Source organism: Enhydra lutris, unplaced genomic scaffold, assembly GCF_002288905.1.
Source record: "Enhydra lutris kenyoni isolate GAN:26980312 unplaced genomic scaffold, ASM228890v2 scaffoldscaffold97, whole genome shotgun sequence".
Taxonomy (NCBI): Eukaryota; Metazoa; Chordata; class Mammalia; order Carnivora; family Mustelidae; genus Enhydra; species Enhydra lutris.
In genome coordinates this window covers 2,205,857-2,220,187 of record NW_019154181.1, presented here as the reverse complement: position 1 = coordinate 2,220,187, position 14,331 = coordinate 2,205,857, and the positions used below count along the sequence as shown (strand labels likewise).

Below are 14,331 nucleotides of genomic sequence, written 5' to 3'. Positions count from 1 at the left end.
TCCTTTGTTGAGTGAGAACCACACTCCTCTGACCTCCACTACGGCTGCCACGACTCTGTCCTGCTGCGTGTTTGTCTCTAGTGGTCTCAGTAGTCCCGGGCTCGGGGACCAAGGCAAGGATCATGGCCAACCACTACTATGGGTCACCAACTTATCAGGTGACCTGCTTAGTTTTTAGCAAAGGAGGCAGGTGACCACACCTACCTTTCAGGTATAAAGTAAAGGAAGTAGCATGGGATGGGGTTGGCCCAGGGAAGGAGTGGCAGCAGGGAGGCTTGGTAAGAGGCTCCTGCAGTTATCACAGAAGGAAGGAGGAGGAGAAGAGAAGAACTGAAGTGGGGGGTGGGGGTAAGGAGGGGAGAGGCAGGACCTACAGGACCATCCCTGATGGGCTGTGGGAGTGAAGGAAAGGATGGAGTGCCACGTGAGGCCAGGTTACCCTGAAAAGATGTTGGAGGCCACTAACTAGGAGGGAAGGCAGGCAACGGAGAGGCAGGCCTGGGGGATGAGAAGATCAAGGGCGCTATGTGCACAGGCCTCCCATGGGCAGCGGGCAAGACTGGTGGCTCGAGCTGGAAATGTGGGAGCCATGGACACACAGATGGAAACCGAAAACATCCAAGAGACAGCTTCCTGCAGAAGGTCAGTGGAAGCCAGCAAGGTTGCCTTCTCTAACCCTCCCCGCTGAAAGTCTAAGCAGCCCCCTGGTTTCATCTAGGGCTCTTCCCAGCCTCCCCAACAGTGTTAACATTGTCCCCAGCCCAGCTGCTTTGCCCCAGGATGGAAGCTGGGTTACACCCAACTCTTGGCTCTCCTGCCGGTACCTTTAGCTGAGGGTCATTTCATTCTATAGGAAATACCCCAACATAGGACTTCCGTTGGTTCCACAGGACATGCCTTCTTGTCAGAGACCCACGGCATCTTTTGTCTGGACCTGTCTGTCACTCCCCTCTCCTCCTCCACCAATCCACTGGTTTCTAACAACTGAAATATCCTCAGGAGGGAACAAACACAGAGCCCCACGTGCTGAGCCCAGGCCAACCCGCCTCCCTGGCTCTGTCCTCCACTGTGTCCCTCTACCGTGGTCGTGGCCTCTGCACTCCCACCCCTCGGTGACTCGGGAGCCCCGCGTGTTCTCCAAAGCCCAGTAAATGCCTGCTGGCCCTTCTTGGCTCCGGGCTCCTCCTTCTAGGTCTTTCCCTATCCCTCCGAGGATCAGAGAGAGGGGTCGTCACTCCCAGTCTGCTCACTGGACCGAGCTGGAGCCTGTGGTCAGAAGCCCCCGCGTTTACTGGGAGACCATCGGACACAAAGGAGGTCCTGAGCAAGCCGAGGCCTTTACGTGGGTTCAGACAAGGTTACAGGCTGACACCAGACATGGAGTCTTCTACCTCTTTACAGACACTAATGAAGATTTGAAATGTTTCCTTCACAGGGTGAGATCTTACGTTTAAGAACACGAAACAGTTGGAAAACCACCTCCCTTCTCTCTTCCCTGCCTTGGCCCCTCCATGCATCCTGGAGAGCCTGCTTCCATGGCCATGACCCACTGCCAGGTACCCTCGTTTACCTGGATCCATTTGGAATCAAGTCCTTGGTCCCTCATACCGAGGCATCACAAATCCATGCCTCCCGTCCCGGGTCTTTGGCTATTGCTGCTAGTCACACGTGGAGGTCTGACCAACGTGAGGTATAATTACAACGTGGGCCTTCATGCCCCACCGAGGAGCGTAGGGCCCTTTGGACAGATCGGAGCTGAGACATTGGCTCCCTGGAGCACGAAAGGCGCCCTCTGCAGACCGCACAGCCACACACCCTCACTTCTAGGGAGCCAAAGACGGCTCCAGTGCTAACCCTATCCTGCCAATGGCAATATTTCCAAGGGGGAATCGGATAAGATTTTTCCCAGAGCCAACAATAACGTATACTTTCCTTGATTTCACCTCGTAAACCTCTCCACACCAAAGTCCTGTGCCTTCAACACAGGGAAAGACTTCGATGGTTCCTGAGTATTTTAGAGCAACCCCTCCCCAACTGCATGAACTCCCACGAGCTCCCCCTCCAGAGAGAGAAGAGAGTCTGTATTACCTGGTTGAGTAAATATTTCACTTGTAACATATAAAGAAAGGTTGCCTGCGAGAGAACAAGAGATGAAGATTAACATTTTGGCCTTGTCACATGGAGCCAGGGAGACACACCGTGTCAGAAGGGGATGGAGGCGGCAGCCAGGGTGTCTGAGCCCAGGGTGTTCCAAACATCTCTCATGGATGGACACAATCCAAGAGACCCTAGGGTCTGGGAGACTGGTTCCCTTGAGTGCATGGCACTTCGTCTGGGGGTGGTAGGCTGTCAAGGAGACCCCTGGGCAAACTCTAGGGGAGGTACCCCTCTCGTGTAGATGAGACAACAGACCTATTTGGGGAACAGTTAAGGAATATTAAGCATTAAAGATTTCAGGATAAATTCAAGACCACAGGGGCGCCTGGGTGGCTCAGTGGGTTAAGCCTCTGCCTTCGGCTCAGGTCATGATCCCAGGGTCCTGGGATTGAGTCCCACATCAGGCTCCCTACTCAGTGGGAAGCCTGCTTCTCCCTCTGCTTCTGCCTCCCCCCTTCCCTCTATTTCTCTATCTCTCATGAGTAAACAGAAAATCTTTAAAAAGTGAAAAATAAGAAGTAAAATAAATAAATATGTAAGTTAAAATGAGGCCATTAGGTGGGCCCCAGGACTGCCCCTGCTCAGGGGAACACCTATGAGAAGAGGCAGCAAAGAGGAGGCCGTCTGCAAGCCATGGAGGGAGGCCTCCGAGAACACCAACCCGGCCACACCTTGACTTTGGACTTGCCCACTTCCACCAGTATGAGAAAAATTGATGTCTGTTGTTAGAGCCAGCCAGTCTATGTGCTGTTTTATGACCACCCAGGCAAACCAAAGACAGCCTCACCACCCGGCTGAATAAAAGGAACTCTGACTGTCTCAGACCACGCGTTATTGTGTCCAACAAGATCGCACACTGAGGGGTCTGTGTGATCACGCATCGTGAGGGAAACAAACCTAGAAGTTTGGAGACAGGCCCGAGGGCTCAACACAGGAAGAATTTACCACCACACCAAAAAAAAAAAAAAGGGTGCCTGGGTGGCTCAGTTGGTTGAGCAACTGCCTTCGGCTCAGGTCATGATCCCGGAATTCCAGAATTGAGTCCCGCCTCGGGCTCCCAGCTCCTTGGGGAGTCTGCTTCTCCCTCTGACCTTCTCCTCTCTCATGCTCTCTCTCACTCATTCTCCCTCAAATAAATAAATAAAATCTTAAAAAAAAAAAAAAAAGTCTGAACTCCTTTCCATGGATGATTCCGGAAGGTCCCTCTGGCTCTAAGAGTTCAGGACAGGGCCCCTTGGACTTGCTTTGACCCAGGTGTTTCTTGAAGAACAGACGTCCATGCCTTTCAGGGGCATAATTAAAGCCATGCTCCTTGAAGGAGCCAAAGTCATGTGTGCAAATCCCTTAGGACTGACCCAGACTGACCCAACACACTGAGCTCCCAGGTGTCCCAGGTGCCTTCTACCAGTGAACCTCAAGAAGGGGGCATTGTAACCCTTAGACTTACAGGAAGAGCTGGAATGAAGGTCATGACGTAGTCCTGGGTAAGCCTATATGATGAAAAGAGAAAAAGGTGGCAGGGGTCTCCATTCCAAGGCCAGGGTAGGGAGGCTAAGCTAACTAACACCGCCTCTCCCATTCTTGGCTCTTTCCGAATTAATGGGCTTATCGTGCTAGCGCGAATGTGGAAATGGACACATAGACCTTATCAACTTAGATCCCAGATGACCTCTCTTGGTTCTTCCAAATCTTTAAGCCTAGGAAAGGGTTTTTCAAACTCAGCACGATGGCCAGAGAATTCTCTACTGTGCTTTGAAAGAGGTTTTGTATTCTCTCTGGCTTCTCCCCATACCAGTTCTGACAACCAGAAGTACCTCCCAACATTGTCAAATGTCCCCAGGTTCACAGCCACTGGTCGAGGACAAGAACTTATTTGAACTAAACCAGCAAACCTCAAACTTGGCAGATTAGAATCCTCTAGGGGAACTTTGAAAGACATTAATGCTCACACTGGCCCCCCAGGGGAATGCTAAGAAGGGGAGGGCGACCAGGTATGAGTGGGTTTTTTAAACACCCAGGTGACTTGCATTATCAGCCAAGGTCAAGAACCACTAACCATGAACAAATGCCACAAACTACTACGTCAAGTGGAAAACGTTTGCAAGTCTTGTTTTGCTCCTGACTTTTTACCCTGAAGTCAACTCAAGTAAGGACCGGTGTAGACCTTGGGTGCCAGGTGTGGACAGCACCACGGCCTGGTGGAAGCCAGCTGGGGGGAATCCTTGGACCTCCCCATCTCAGGGGTGGCCTTTGTAATTCCCAGAGGCTAAACTAGGACAGGTCCATTTTTCTGCCCAGAGGGACCCAACCCCACCGTGGCGCAGGCCCACCTGACCTGGACACAGCCGGGTCCTGCCGGAAGAGCAGCAGGATTTGCTCAGTGTTGAGGAAGAGGGCCCAGCAGGGGAAGCAGCAGAGAAGGAGCACCAGGATCCCCCTTTGCAAGATGACCCCCACATGCTTCAGGTTCTGGCTCCCGTATGTCTAGGGGTGCAGTCAAAACAAACCCGTTAGCAGAGGAATGGTACCCCCTACACCCCTGGCCCCACAAAGGCCTGCAATTGGGATCCATAAAGATGGTCCTAAGACTTTGCCACACTCCTTAGGGTTTCATGGTTCTTAGACTTGGCTGCCCATTGGAATCACCTGGAGGGCCTTCTGAAAACCCCGATGCCACGGTCCCACCAAAGACAAGTCAGGATTTAACACCTGGAAGGTGGGGCCGCAGAGAGCAGTCATTCTTGAAAGCTTCCCATGAGATTCTAATGACCTATTGGTCAGCTAGAAACCTCTTAGAGATGCAGTATCCTGCTGCCTAACCCCCAAGCTCAGAGCAGAAACTCTGAGCTTCCATGGGCTTCCAGAAGCCAAACTATGCACGTCTCTCCCAGGGCCACGTTCAGTGATGTCTGTGTGGCAGCCTGAGACGGGCTCCAGACAAAGTAGCTCCTTCTGCCACCGCAACGAGCAAACCATGAAGGTCAGGACATTTCCCTCCTCCCGCCCGAGACCTGGACATTCAACATTTACCAGCAGGCCACTGGTGGGAGGCCCCCAGACTGTTTTAACAAGCCCCCCACCACTCCCAGGTAGCTCAGGTGGGCACTCAAGTTTGAGAAGCGCAGGACAGTGTCAAACTCAGGAATGTTGAAAGTACTGGGACCTGTACAAAGTGTCCCCTTTGCAGTCAAAAGGATAAATATGGCTTCCCAAGCCCACAAGGCACCTGGCCACATTTCCAAGAAAGCAGGCAGTGGAAAGCGGAATGGAAGGCTTGCTGTCCTGGAGTCCCTCCCTCTGAGGACGAAACCCTCCCTTCCTGCCAGTGGGGCCCTCCCACTTGCAAGAGTCACCTGCTGTTTCCATTTACCTGGGACATGAGGGTGTCGCAAGCAGAAGATAAGCCAAAGCCCACGGAGACACCAGCGACATTGATAACCTGGAAAGAAATGAAGACGGCCATGCAGAGTAAAAGGGAGGCAGGAAGGTGATTTCTCTGTCCGCCCAGATCAGAGGCTGCTGTGTACCTCCGGCAACCCTCCCAAGTCAGCCGACCCAGCCCTGTCCCTCCCCTGGAGCCCTTGCACAAACCCGCTGGGCCCACTAAAGGATGGGCACAAGTCTGGAGAGAAAAGAAAAAGTCTCAGCCAGAGGTTATTACCAAGCCCTTTCCTTCTGTAAGCCCTGGGCATTTTGATCCCCAATTTGGGGTTCCTCTCAATTTTAGGTTTGGACACCAGGATTTCACCTTCCAGTTCTGTATCATGGAGATGGAAGTGGGGACAGGAGCCAGAGCTCCACGGATTACAAATTCACTGATCTGGGAGAATGAACAACGGCCCTCCAGAGATGTCTGGTCTTAACCCCCGGATCCTGGGAAAATGTGAGATTACATGGCAAAGGAGAATTAGAGTTGCAAACAGAAAAAAGGGGACAGCCCAGTCAACACCTTGTTTTTAGCCCAGCAAAGCCCATTTGAGACATCTGACCTCCAGGACCATAAGATAATGAACTGTGCTGGTTTAAGCCATTAAAGGATGGGAAGGAGCAAGAGGAAACCCGTAAGGACAGCTTTCAGAAAGGCGTGTTAGGAAGTCCAATACATACCGCGATCCCGAGGGTGACCGCGTCCAGCTCCAGCTTCCCCAGGTGGCCACAGAACACGGAGCTTATGAAACTGATCAGAAACACCATCAACTGCGCCAAGAACTTGGAAGAGACAGAAAAGGAGCCGCAGGTGAGTCCCGACCATCACAGCGGGAGAAGGGCATGAGATGCCGGCGGGAGCCCCCCCAAAATCCACTCTAGTCAGAAGTTAAGAAACTGGTGCCTGGGTGGCGCAGCTGGTTAAGCATCCGGTTCTTGGTTTCGGCTCAGGTTGTGATCTCAGGGTCGTGAGATCGAGTCCTGAATCGGGCTCTGTGCTTAGTACAGAGTCTGCTCGAGATTCTCACACTCCCTCTATCCCTCCCACTAGTGCTCGTTCGCTCTCAAGTAAATAAATAAATCTTAAAAAAAAAAAAAAAAGTAGGGGATCCTGGGTAGCTCAGTGGGTTAAAGCCTCTGCCTTTGGCTCAGGTCATGATCTCAGGGTCCTGGGATCGAGCCCCGCATCAGGGGCTCTGCTCAGAGGGCAGCCTGCTTCCTCCTCTCTTTCTCTGCCTGCCTCTCTGCCTACTTGTGATCTCTGTCAAATAAATAAAATCTTAAAAAAAAAAAAAAAGTAAAGGGGTGCCTGGGTGGCTCAGTGGGTTAAGCCTCTGCCTTCGGCTCAGGTCATGATCTCAGGGTCCTGGGATCGAGTCCCACATTGGGCTCTCTGCTCAGCAGGGATCCTGCTTCCCCCTCTCTCTCTGCCTGCCTCTCTGCCTACCTATGATCTCTCTCTCTGTCAAATAAATAAAAAATTTAAAAAAAAAGTAAAGAAATTCTGCCATCAGTGAGCCTCTGCCAACTTTCACAGGCAAATGTGCAACTTCTGGTAGCTTTCTTGAAGGATATTAAAGAGTTTGTTTGCAATTGTGATCAATATCACATCTTTGAGAACTTCCCCGTTTTCTGAGTTGATTTTTCACTTTGGATTCTCAGGCCGGAGATCACAGATCTATTTTCTCTGAAATTCTCAGAGGCTGCCTTCTGGGATAACCCCCTCATTATCTCAAATTCCCAAGGAGGCCTAGAGGGAATACAGCCTTCAAAAGTCAGCAAGAGGGGCGCCAAGGTGGCTCAGTGGGTTAATGGCTCTGCCTTCGGCTCTGGTCATGATCCCAGAGTCCTGGGATCGAGCCCCACATCGGGCTCTCTGCTCCGCAGGGAGCCTGCTTCTCCCCCTCTCTCTCTGCCTACTTGTGATCTCTGTCTGTCAAATAAATAAATAAATAAAACCTTTAAAAAATGGGGTTCTTCAACCGGAAGATCAGCGGGTTCTGGAAATTGTGGGGTGAGAATCCCCCAATCTGCCAAGCACCTTTAATTCCTGACTCCTTCAAGGGAAACAGACGGCTCTGCTTGCTAGCTGCGAGTCCCTGTTCTCAAATCCTGGTTTCAAGCTCTTTGGGTGGGCTCTTGGCCATCGCACTGTGGTTCCCGTACAGGAGGGGCCCCTGGGGACATTGCTCAGCCCATCGATGCCCCGCCCTAGCTCAAGAGACATCCCAAACGTCTTTGGGGCTGTAGGATCTGCCTTTCAACACCCCCACGCCCACCGCATCCAAACACCCAGTCAAGGACGAGACCCATCACGGGGCCCACTTCCGTGCCTGAGGAATTAGGCAATTTTGTGCCCCCCGCGTGCCTCAAGGATGGCTGTCTCAGCAACAGCCTGACTGGCAGGGGCTAGCTGTAGTCAAATGCACAAGCGAAATCATCAGACTGAGACCATGCCTCTATTTCTTCCCGCCACTCACGCCCCACTCGTGTTTTTACCCTGGCAGTATAAACAAAAGTCTTGCCACCTGCAGGCTTTGGAAGGGAGCTCCCCAGGGCCGGAGGACACAGAGGCTAAAAGCCTGCCCAGTGTGCTCGCTATGTGAGCACCGTGCCAGAAGCCCTGGTTTCGCCCCCTCCCATGGATGCCTGAAAGCTCACTCCTGGTATTGAAAGGTTAACACTGGAAGGAGCCAACAACATGGGGTACAGCCTCATCATTGACACAGGGGAAAACCCAGGCAGCCCCAAGTCACACAGCTGGTTCATCATGGAGGAACAACTGGGACCCAAGTCACTTGACTTGTGGGGTCAACATCTTTGGGGCACAAACCACACGCCAAGCACTGGGGACATGGACAGAAGGACAAGGAACGCTGTCACTCCATTCCTACTCTCATGGGACCCACCCTAGAGCAGGGGAAGAAGCTCAACATGGGATAACACGGCCAGTTACCCAGGAGATGGGCACTGCAAAGGCAACAGGAGCTCTAAGAGCACAACCTGGGAGTCAGAGAAGGTTCTGGAAGAAATGAAGCTCCACAGACACCTGAATGGTGAACAGGCAGGAGAAGGTGGGCTGTCCATCTGGGCAAAATGTTCCAGGCAGAGGAAACAGAGCAGCAAGAAGGTGTGGGGTCTGAGGCAAGGCTGAGGGGAAGAACCAGACAAACTCCTGACAGGAGCCAAACCCCACAGGACCTCACTAGACCAACAAAGGGGGGGTGACAAGCTCACACGCACATCCCCCCCAAAGAGGACTTTGGTGGCTGGCTCCACATGGAGTATTTAGGGCGCCTAGCTAAAGAGGGGAGAGGGCAGAGGGAGGCTGCCGTGGTCCAGGCATGGAGCATGGATGGTGGAGGGGAGGTAAGGACCCCCAGGCCTCCCCCGCCCACCTGCTTCCACGCCCATCAGCCTTTGCAATGCCTCTCATTCTTGGAGACCTTTATCACCTAAGCCTAGATCATCTTGTGCCTATGGCAGGCAGCTTGCTTCTGCTGAGCCCTACATATGTCACCAAGGACTTTCCCCACTGCTTCTAGGATAAAAATCAAGCCATTAGCCTGCATGCCTTGTGTTTAGTCTGGCCCGTCCATCCAGCTGCCCCTCACCCTGCGGGGCCGGCTCTGGTCCTCCTGCCCTGCAGCCCTAGAAGGCTCTCCGGCTCCCTCTCAGGCAGTCCTTTCTGCACATGGGCGAAAACGAACTCTCTCGGTTTGGACCCAAGCTATTCTACTCTGTTTCCATCCTTGGCAATGCAGCGCACAGCCCATGCTCCTGGACAAAGTGCCATCCCTCTCTGGGATTATCTTCAGGACTCTGACCTGAGTCATATTACCTGAGTCATGATAAAGGTAAAACACTTTTAAAAAGGGTGGGGGGTGCCTGGGTGACTCAGTGGGTTAAGCCTCTGCCTCTCAGGTCATGATCTCAGGGTCCCGGGATCGAGCCCCATATCGGGCTCTCTGCTCAGCAGGGAACCTGCTTCCCCCTCTCTCTCTGCCTGCCTCTCTGCCTACTTGTGATCTCTTTCTGTCAAGTTAAAATCTTTAAAACAAAAAAAAAAAAAAGACACAATCCTAACAACCAGAAGGAAGCATGACTGAAATGCCCAAGCCTAGGTACTACCAGCTACATCTCTCTCTCACACAAATACGTTTTCTGCACGACAATTAGAACACGTAGTGACGTGTGTTCTGATATGCACCACTTTCCCTTGTGTTAGGAATATTCTCTCTACAGGCCTTACCGAAAGCGCGATGGGAGAGGGTTAAGGGAAGTCTGAACACCTGAGCCTGAAGCCTATCTCAGATCTCAAGGGCCCATGTTCACACGAGAGGCCTGGAAAGCAGGTCGTGAATGGGAGAGACAAAATCAGAGACAGGAAATTCAGACCAGGCATTCCACCTAATTGATGGTAGATCCTTGGAGAACAGAGTATGGGACACTGAGCACAGGAGAAGGAGGCATCTATCTCCTCCCCCTCCAAGCCCCTCAGGAAGCAGAATGCTCGCAGCAGATGGAAACAGAGCTGTAGAAAGACCAAGAGGGGCTCCATATAGAATTCACAAGAAACTGACCAGGTACCAGAACTCTAGGATGTCACTCGGTGAAGCCATCACATACAAACCCACTCTCAAAGGACTGGAAGGAAAATGAATTCCCAAATTATCTCTGTGGCGTTTTCCTTTGGTTGCCTGGGTTTTCTAGTTTTTTTCCTACAAGGACAAATATTAATTACATTCATAACTAACACAGTCCCATACATCTTTACGCTGTACGCGCACGAACATAAAGAACCAAGCATGTCAGGCTGGTGCCCGTCCTTGGAGACCTAGAAGGTCTCCTGCATCAAGGGGGACCAGGTTACTTCGGGAACCTGCAGAGACAAAGGACTGGTCCCCGGAGAGGCAGGGTCTCAGGAAGCTGCCTTGTGGTGTTTGTTGTTTTACTACATCAGTAACAGTCTTATGGAGAGAACTTTCTCACAGCTGCTCTGCAGGGGAAATCTGGGCACGGATCAGGAGCCTCAGTTTATGCATGGAAAAGCAGAGGCTAGAAGAGGGTAGGGACAGGGAATTACTCAAGGTCACACAGCTGTTTCCTAACCTGCCTTCTGAGATCAAAGCAGAGAACTGGGCCCCAGGTATGGAGAATGGAGACTCCAAACCATGCATTCTTTCCGTTTTGCAAGAGAACTTCACAAACACCTTTTTGGTGGATGGATTTTCCTTTCCTGGCTTTCTCCCTGGTGTTACTCTTGGCCCCTGCACAGCACAGCAGGTATCACACGATCCCACCAACAGTGGCGCACCGTGCCAGGAACACGCACCAGCCCACCTTAACCTTCGCCAGTGCGGAATATCTACGCAGCCGCCCAAAACTTATCCCTTAAAACCACAACGGATTCTTCTTGTCCAATGAAATGACTCACTCCGCTGACTCGAAAACCACCCAAACGGTCAGGAAAACAGGGACGGGATTCTATTTCTTGTGGTTTTTAAAACCCACATAACTTTCACCTAGATAACCAGAAAAAACCCTAACCTAATGATGGGAAGAAACCTCAACCTCAAAGAGAACCACATAAAGACATTTTTTAAAAATAAACCCACTAACGGGAGGAGAGTATGGGGCAGAAAAGGATGCCTCTGGTTTCCTTCTGCAGAGTCTGAGTAACTCTGAAGGTTTTGGAGATCTTGATCCAGGACATACAATTTCACCCCCTTCCTCCCTGCCTCACGGAGGATAATTTAGCTTAATTACTAAATTACTAATGTAGTTTAATTACTAATTACTAAATGGATAATTTAATTATCCTGTCTTGGGTGAATTTAGCTACCTGACGTCCCAACTCAACAGCTAGTTCTCAAACAATGTCAAACGGTTCGGCGAACTTGTTTGCTTGATGGAGTCCGCATCCCAAGAATGCGCCCCAGGAGAGCCTGGAGGCGAGGAGGTGCCCGCTCCCTGGGGGCTCCCCACGCCCGGGCGGGTGCCAGCGGCGCGCCCTGTGCCAAGTGTGCCTGCCGCGCCCCGCGGTCCGCCCCGGCGAGGGTGCAGAGCGCGCGACCCGGGACACACGCGGAGGCACCCGGACGCGCGCCTGCCCTGCTCTCTCTGGGCACCGCGTCCCCCCGCGCCCGCCCGCCGGCCGCCAGCTCGCTCGCTCCCTCCCCCCACTCCCCGGTCACCCGGGGCCACACGCGCGCCCCGGGTCCCCGACGCGCGGGGCCGACCTCCCACCGACGCCGCCTTACTTACCGCGGGGCCCGCCAGAAGCAGGAGCGCTCGCAGCTCCTCTCGGAAGCCGGACAGCAGCGGGCAGCGCGGCCCGGAGCTCTCGGGGTCGGCCTCCTGGCCTCCCGGCCCGGGGCTCTCGGGGCCGGCCCCCTGGTCTCCCGGCCCGGGTCCCTGGCCTCCCAGACCGGCCCCCTGGCCTCCCGGCCGGGGGGGCTCCTCTACAGCCTCCATGCACCTGGCGCTCTGCGTTTGGGGAGCGCAGAAGGGGCCTGTGAAAGGGCACAGGACCACCTCTGCACTCTGCGTTTGAGGAGCGCAGAGGCGGCCTCTGAGAGAGCACAGGGCCTCCTCTGCGCTCTGTGTTTGGGGAGCGCAGAGGCGGCCTCTGGGAGGACGCAGGGCCGCCCCCGCCCCAGTCCCCGCCCCGGGCCGCCTGCCTAGCGTCGCGAGCCCGCCAGCAGCCCAGGGCCCAGCCGGGCGTGCCGCCTGTCCGGCCGCGACCTTGGGCGCATCCCTTGCATCTCCACACGAGCGTGGACGCCCGCGGGTCTCGCAGAGGCCCACGGACTCCCGGACTGGGAAACCAAGAGGATGCACAAGGTCTGGGACCAGACGGAAAGAGTTCTGGGCGCCTGGAGTCTCCGAGCCTCGGACGCCACGGCTTGCCCGTGTCTTGGGCCTTGCGCCGAGGGCTTCAGGTTGTGAAACGTGTGGCAAAGAAGAGCCTGGAGTTCTCACTCCGCCCGGGTGGTCGGCCAGGGGCGCGAGCTGGACGCTCGCCTGCATCGCGGGCACCTGAGCTTTCGCGGGACTCGCTCAGCGCAGTGCGCTCAACACGCGCTTTTTGAGGCTGCGTTTGGGACATGCGTACTCCTCCTCGCCCACCAACTGTATTGAAAAACTTAGTATCTACTAAAATAGAGCAACAAGCCCACGTTTTCCAAATAGAACTATGCGGGTACCTCCGGCCTCTTTATTTATTTACCCATCAGCCTGAAGTGGGGGAACAAAAGTTTGTGAGCATTAACAAATTCGGACTCAGGAGACACCTGCCACCCGGAGAGCAGAGCAACTTGCTTACCTCCCAGAGCCTCAGTTCCCTCCTGTGTAAAACTGAAATGGCCTCTCCATCACTGGTTTGGGAGGACTCAGTAAGCTTGTGAAAGTGAACCCCTTGGTTTTCAGCCTGCTAAACAGTAATTGCCCAGCAGACGTTAGTCCCTAGGACAGGATGATTTCTCTAATAGTCGAAATGCCTTTGGTTGTAATAAGTGATTCAACTTTGGGGGCTCTCATAACCAGAAAGTTTGGATTCGGGGATTTTAAAATAAGATCTTTAGTGTTCTCCCTCGCCCCCGCCCCTTCCACTCTCCTCATCCTCCCCCTCGTTTTTTTGATTCTCTCCCCAGTTTCATATTTTTCTCTGTGGGCAACCTTTCTTTCCCTGGAGGGGGCAGGGCGACCTTCAGCAACACTCACCCCTTTCTTTCCCACCCCCTAAGCCAGGTAATAAGACCCTCCCTTTTCTAGATGGAAACAAACAGACAAAAAAGATGTTTGTAGGTTTCATATGTAGGTTTCTTGCTCACTTTGAAACAATCATCCTGGGCAAGGGACTAGGGTGGAATGTTTGGCTGGAGGGTGCCCTGCTCTCAGCTCTGTCCGAAAAGGGCTGGGTGCTATTGATGAGGGAAACAAAGGCAAGACAAATGTAGCTGAAATTAAATCTCCTTCCAGCTTGCATCCCACTGATAAATACCTGAAATTTACAGAGTGTGACCTTCCTCAAGGAATTCATGGCTGCCTTCCTGCCTTAAGGTTTCTGTTTTATTAAAAAGACTAAAAGTGACTTTATCTTAACAGCAGCTAGCCCTTCAAGATCCCGATAGCCTTGTTTTCCAATTCCTTAGAAACTTATGCTATTCCTAAGCCCCGCTAATTAAAAAGTATTTTTTAACACTTCACAAAATCAGTGTCACTGTTTCTGTCCACAGGTCCTGTCCCCATGCTATAATACAATCACCTTTTTGCACCAAAAACATCCAAGAATTCTTAGCTGTCCACTCACAAACCCAAAAGCTTCCAAATGTCACCACTGTAACTGCTAATAGACCCACCAGAATTTCATGTAGGGAGTGGAGGAGGAGGCGTGAGTCCCCACCAGACAAAAGTCCTAGGCTGGGCGCTAGATCTCCAATCATTGCTATTCTTGACTTGAACAGCCTTCTGGAGTTCTGGCCAATGCAATTAGACATATAACAAATGTAATATATAAATATTAGGAAAAGGAGGCAAGAGCTTGCAATTACAATTACACACAATCCAAATAAAGCAAATGGGAAGGAAAGCTAACAGAGTAAGTAACAGGGTTTAACAAGTTGCTACAGTAGCAAGTTCTTCAACAGATAATATCAGTCTTTTAAATTGGTAACACCATATATGAAAATATTGGAAGAAGAAATCTAAAAGTAGTAGTACCTCGTGATGTAGAACAGAATCCCC

At 52.5% G+C, this 14,331-nt stretch overlaps 1 protein-coding gene across 1 annotated transcript in view; it reads right to left on the bottom strand.

Annotated features, from left to right (window-relative positions):
• The window catches only part of LOC111139259 (multidrug and toxin extrusion protein 1-like), a 35,363-nt gene extending 23,303 nt beyond the window's left edge, over positions 1 to 12,060 (bottom strand). The window contains exons 1-7 of the mRNA XM_022491483.1: positions 12,035 to 12,060; positions 11,851 to 11,962; positions 6,265 to 6,366; positions 5,528 to 5,596; positions 4,493 to 4,641; positions 3,605 to 3,647; positions 2,089 to 2,133 (exon numbers count right to left, since the gene is read on the bottom strand). Of these exons, the coding sequence (XP_022347191.1) occupies positions 2,089 to 2,133; positions 3,605 to 3,647; positions 4,493 to 4,641; positions 5,528 to 5,596; positions 6,265 to 6,366; positions 11,851 to 11,962; positions 12,035 to 12,060 (546 nt within the window). The remainder of the gene's footprint in view (positions 1 to 2,088; positions 2,134 to 3,604; positions 3,648 to 4,492; positions 4,642 to 5,527; positions 5,597 to 6,264; positions 6,367 to 11,850; positions 11,963 to 12,034) is intronic.
• Positions 12,061 to 14,331: the final 2,271 nt, after the last annotated feature.